General features: G+C 31.5%; 1 protein-coding gene across 1 annotated transcript; it reads right to left on the bottom strand.

Annotated features, from left to right (window-relative positions):
* Positions 1–4,113: 4,113 nt before the first annotated feature.
* LOC127085694 (uncharacterized) lies at positions 4,114–5,577 on the bottom strand. Its single transcript, XM_051026194.1, has 2 exons — positions 5,016–5,577; positions 4,114–4,835 (listed from the first exon to the last, which is right to left on the bottom strand). Exons 1-2 carry the CDS (start codon positions 5,367–5,369, stop codon positions 4,209–4,211), a joined length of 981 nt encoding a protein of 326 aa, XP_050882151.1. The 5' UTR covers positions 5,370–5,577; the 3' UTR covers positions 4,114–4,208.
* Between the last annotated feature and the right edge of the window lie 720 nt (positions 5,578–6,297).

The following is a 6,297-nucleotide window of genomic DNA, read 5'->3' as shown; positions in this document are numbered from 1 at the left end:
CATCAGCAAATCAGAAGCCAGTAAAAAAACAACAAAATCATTAAACAATAACAACCTCAAAATAAAGATAAATACTCGATGCACGGTTAGTTAAACCATAAGAAAGAATGAATATGACTTCATTCTAATCTTTTTAAAACCCATTTTCAAATCGAAAAGTAATCTTTTCATCCACCTCTTTTTACAAATTTTGTAATATCATTAAAGATGACATCATTATAGACTCTTAAAATATACTGGATAACATGTTTGATCATATCAAAACCACCCATAAACTTAGTAGATAAGAAATATTCAAATAGAAGCCTACAGACACTAGGAACAATCGCCTGCCAATCGAACCACTGGAATATCCTATACCACACAAACAGAGCTAACTCACAAGTGACAAAAAATATGAGACCGACTCAACCCAATCTCCATACAAAAGATAAATGATCTCACTATTCACCCCCAATTTAAATAAGTTATATATATATATATATATATATATATATATATATATATATATATATATATATATATATATATATATATATATATATATATATATATTAGAAAGTCTATCTTACAAAAGTTGTCAAGAAAATACCAACATCTTAAGAGGAGCCCAATTAACCCAAAGAAATTTTTACTCAATTAATCCATTTTTTTTTAAAATTCTCAAACTACTCCACTTTGAAGAGGTGACGCCAGATGAATTGACGTTTGCTCTCTAAATTAAAGAGGTGGTGCCAATTGGATTGACTTATGCACATGGTGTTGCCAATCTAATTGGCGTCCATGTGTAGAAAAGGAAAGGAGACGCCAATTGGTCTGGTGCCTCTGTGTATTGCGTATTTTTTTTAGTATAAATAGAGGTGTTGTGTGATTCATTTTTCCACATCTCTTTTCATTATATTGCAAATATGGTTCGTCTTCGTCGCCTTTAAGGAAAAATGATTTATTTGAAAGACAAGCCTCCGGTGGAGATGATCTTCTGGAACATCTGTCATTTCGAGCAACTATAGAGTGAGTTGGTTCGTTGGTTAGACGAAAACATATATGAAGGTGAAAAATTAGAAGTATTGAGAGACTAGATGCCTTACGTGGATGGGTACGAATAAAAAATGATAAGGATGCTAGGGAAGTGATGTTTGGACCAAATGATATCAGTTTGATTGTTGTAATCAGTTAGAAATGTTGTTTTTAAATGTTGTGGTTGTCGCGCAAAAAGTCAATTGTTGTATAAATGGTCAATTTTGTAGCCTTTGTACATGTATGGACTTTGAATGTGATTGTATGAAATGATATTTGATATTTGAATGCATTGAATGTTTGAAATGAATTGTATGAATATGAAAGATATTGAAATGAATGAACATGATAACATGAATCAATGGACACAAATTTTGAATGAATCAAGACCTAAGGACCAAAATGGATAATGATTATGACCTATCCAACGATTCATGGACCAAACACCAATGAAAATGACATGGAATAAACTAAGTGATGAACTTGATGAATACCTGATCATGGATCAATGGACATGACCATAACTTGGATGAACAATGCCAAACATGAAACAAAAACTCTAGCAAGACCTAAGATGTACAATGAACTATGTCATAATCAAATATTCATGGACCAAATAACAATGACAATGCAAATGACATGAATGACATTGGCCAGATGAAATAGGTTAGGCATGGACTAAGCATGAGGATATGATCATATGCAATGCTAGGGATGAATTGAATCAAGTGGAAGTTGTGATGCCATGGAAATGGGCTTGAACCAATGAACATAGACAAGCAAAATATGAACATGTAAGGCCATGAAGTGAATGCTAAACAGACCAAAGAAACCTCCATAATAGACCATGAACAAGTGGGCCTTGAATGGATCTTGACCAAAGTGAAGCATACATAATGGATGATGCAACAACCATATGGCTACCAAACACCACGACAATCATTTCAACTTTTCCTCGACGCATCATTCACACCAATGTCTCCCTTCAATCGTCATTGTCGCCCTCCAATAACTCAAACACATCCCAACTACTCTGGCATGGGTCACGAACTCAGCTATGGCTGTATCGCTTCATTGCAAGTGGTGGTGATGTTCTTGGGCCTTCAAATCCTCAAACACCTGTGTGAATCATCAACGTGGGTTAGGGCCACGCGTTCAGGTAGCTAGGGGATGTGGTATCGGAGGTCAGTTAGGTCATCCCGGTCAACGACATTAGTCTTTATGATATTCGTATGTAAACGCATATTAATATTAATATCAATTGGTCCGATTTTGACTTTTATCTAAAACGTATATTGTTTTAAAAAAAAAATTACATAATACCTAGAGTCGCCAGACCAATTAACGCCTCCTCACCTTTTTCTATATATGGGCGCCAATTGGATTGACAACACCATGTGCATAAGTCAATCCAATTGACGTCACCTCTTTAACTTAGAGAGCAGACGCCAATTCATCTGGCGCCACCTCTTCAAAGTGAGGTAGTTTGACAATTAATCTGAAAAGTGGATTATTTTGAGATTTTTTTTGAAAAAGTGAATTAGTTGAGTAAAAATCTCTAACCCAAATAAAAATGAGGGTCAAATTATCAATATTATGAGAAGGCATATAAGAGATAGAAATATTCAACAAAACATGGTGAACAATAGAGAAAATACAATCTCTAATATGATTTCACTTCCACTTATCTTTATATTGAAAAAGAGAGAGTAACACATTAAATTAAAGAAAAAATTATCGATCAAAGATAACTCACATGAAAAAAAAAGGTTTTTCCAACCTGAAATCCCAAACCATATATCTGTTTTTCATTATGTGAATCTCTCCTTGTCATCTTTCTTTATATATATATATATATATATATATATATATATATATATATATATATATATATATATATATATATATATATATAATTACTAATTTATTTAAAACATAAAAAAAAACGAGATAAAAAAGACACACTAAACAACTTTAATTGAAAGGTAGTTTTCACATGTAGTATAGTAAATCTTTAGCCTTTATGTTGCTAACCTTGTGGGAAAAGGCAAAATCACATTTCTTCACCATATAAAATTTTTCTCCCTTCATTACAAAAATTACAACTACAAAGTCCCTTTTCAAAGTCAATAAAATATACCCCACAATCATTTCAGTCATGTACTTCAAAATTGCATTTTAACCCACATAATATTTTTACTTCCAAAACATATTGTACTGTAAATAGTAAGCCAGTTAAACTTGATAGAGAACATGATCATGTCAGAATACTTTCATGGTTTTCAAATTCTACAATCATACCAAACATTCAATTGATTTTTACTAACACATCATATATATATAATCGAGTATATCTTATATAATATTAAAGACATGTTCCCTGTATCATTTTCTACACAGAAAATATCTATAAGATTCAGAACTTTTATTCAAGCTATCTTTTCACAGACACTAGAGTACAAATTTGTAATAGAGTGGAAATTCTTTCACATATCATAACAAATCAGAATACTTCACAAAAGATTTTTATTCACTCTCCTAAATATTTTAAAATTTAATAAACAAACAGAAATATGTATATTTCTTTCTCTTGAAGTTACCATCTTCTCAATATTCTTGATTCTTATCTAAGAATAGTAATATTTGCTTTTCTTTAAAGCAAGAATCATATTCTATTCTAGTTACAACTTTCCAATATTTAATTTTTTATTTTGTAAATAACTTATCATCATCGGTTTACGAACTGGTTACAATTATAAAGATTAATTTTTCGAGTTCAAAAAACAAAAGAGAAAGTTTTTTTATATATATATGTACAAGTTTAACTGTTATGCGTATTTAGAGTTGAATTAAATTTTTTTTTTGACAATTTTAAAACCATATTTAATTTAAACAATATATTTTTATATTTTTTTTATATGAATTTGATATCTTATGCTTACAATTGTAGAAATTAATTCTTCGAGTCTTAAAAATCATAATAATCAACAAAAATTTATAAAATTTAACTTGACTTGATTCAAACCAGAATCTCTAAAAATCTTGAAACATAATATAATATTTTAAAAATTAAATAAATAAGAGAAAGACCTAAGATTGATGCACAAGAAAGGACAACATTGCTTCATTAAATTTTTATTAAAACATTAAAAAAACAAAAAGTACTTGATATATTAAAATTGTTTAAAGTTCTACCTATGGCTACACATATCCAAAAGTTTCTTCCTTCCTTCAACAATTTCATCAAAGAAATCATCAAGTTGTCCAGTGATACTTTCTACACCACATCTCAACAAACCAAAACAACTCTTCACATTCTCAACTTTTTCTTGAATCTCACAACCATGTTCTTCATTATCATAACATGTTATTCTCTCCATCTCAACTTTCAATTCCTCCATTGCAATCTTTGCTTGTTGAAACTCAAACAATAGAATCCTATGTTGTCCATCATTGTTGTCTATTTCTTCTGCCACTTTTTGTTGCAACATTGCCATTGAAACCATGAAACCAGATCCAAAAACCATGTGTCCTTCATGGTAGCCTTGTCCTAGTCCTTGATGGAAACAAGAGGAAGACCAACAATAAGTGATCCCACAAAGAAGAATCATCAAAAGCAATGAACTAACACTCCTCATTGCAAAAAGAACGCCTCGAAAACCACTGAATCCATTTAGTTTCGAATTCGAATCGACCGAGATGTTCGTGTTTTGGTTCAAACATTGAGATAGTTGTTGAATCCTTGTTTCTGTTAAACTCTTGTTTTCTTCCTCCATTCCTATAATCTCCCTTTGACAAACATTTATCGCGCGTATAACCTATATATATTAAGCAAATATTTCATATAAAAGTTAGGGTTACATAAATATTTAGAAGATAATATAAACACGTCGGTGTCAGTAGTATCTGTATCTGGTATCTGACACATGTCCGTGTATTAGCTTGTACATTTTATAATACAATGTAAAAAGTGTTTTATGTAGTAATGTATAAGGAACCTGACGCGAAAACTCTGAGGTGAAGTGATGGTAACCATCTAAAGAGGAAACTATATTAGTGGCAGATGAGTAATAGTTATCCATTCCAGAAATGGCAGATTTGAGTACATGGCAAGAATCCCAAAGTCTTGAGCTTTCATCCATGTATTCGTCAAGCCATTTTCCTCCGACGGGCAACCGGAGTTTGCGAACCAAGAGGGTGAGATGAGAATGGAAGGATTGAAGAGAAGAGATAACTTGTGAAAGGAATTGGAAAGACATGAAGTTATGGGAGATGAAGGTTTGGTGAAGGTCATTGAGTCCTTGGTTAAGGATGTTGTAGAAACCATTTATGGAGGAGTTAGAACTCATCATGCAAAGGTGGGAGAGAAAAGAGTTATTGTTTGTGATGAAGGTTGATGGAGATTGATATGGATTTATATAGTTGGAAGATTAAGGAAAAAGAGATAGTAGCAATGAATTGAAGTTGGTATAACATAGGAGATAGATGTTGGGTGCAATCATGAGTGTTGTCTAGAGAGTGGAGGAGATGATTGGGAATCTATTGTGAAAAAAGAGAGAGAGAGAGAGGAGAGAGAAAGCTATAAGTACAAGTGGTGGAAAAAGAATATAAACAAAAATTGAAGCTCATTCTTCATATACGATATGTTGGATTGTGTTTCTTAATTAGGTTTTCGAGTTTGACTACTTTGACCATATATACTATTAAGATTCTCTTGTCATTTTTCCATTTTGATTTGGTTCTCTTTTGGATTGAGTGTTTATAATCTTGAAAAGAGAAGTGAATGATGATGATGATGGTGTAGATTCTTCTTTCTTGTTTAGAACACAACATTCTATTGTAGGATATTAATTAAATCACCCTCGTTTGCATCAAATGTTATAAACATGTTGCCAAATGCCAACTATTATTCTTGAGTGAATTCAATTGACAAAGATGTAACTCATATTCTAATTTGTGGTTATTTTCAACAAATCATTGCAGAATTTGGGAAGGATTTGCAAGGGTAAATTGTATAGAAAAATGTAGAATGCACCAAAGGAAAATGATGGAAGGATATCTTGAAAGGAGGAGACTTAAATTAAATCCCTTTTTCCAAGTAGCTGTATTAGCAGATTTTAAGGGTAAATGTAACCTTCAAGGAAACAATATCAAAGATTTAAGGATATTATTTCCTTCTTTTAATAAATCTTTTTTTGTGTGTAGATATAATGTAACCCTCTTTTTTAATTAAGCTAAGGTGCCCACATTAATTAATATATAAATCCACTCCTAATAAAA

This window comes from Lathyrus oleraceus, chromosome 1 (assembly GCF_024323335.1).
Source record: "Lathyrus oleraceus cultivar Zhongwan6 chromosome 1, CAAS_Psat_ZW6_1.0, whole genome shotgun sequence".
In the NCBI taxonomy this organism is placed as follows: domain Eukaryota; kingdom Viridiplantae; phylum Streptophyta; class Magnoliopsida; order Fabales; family Fabaceae; genus Lathyrus; species Lathyrus oleraceus.
The sequence above is the reverse complement of the archived record's forward strand: the minus strand, read 5'-3'. Positions and strand labels throughout refer to the sequence as shown.

Bases quoted from the DNA above. Each gene is read 5' to 3' on its own strand.
- LOC127085694 (XM_051026194.1), bottom strand. From the start codon at position 5,369: ATGATGAGTTCTAACTCCTCCATAAATGGTTTCTACAACATCCTTAAC. The intron at 4,836-5,015 runs GTTCCTTATACA...TAATATATATAG, and splicing joins CCTCAGAGTTTTCGCGTCAG to GTTATACGCGCGATAAATGT.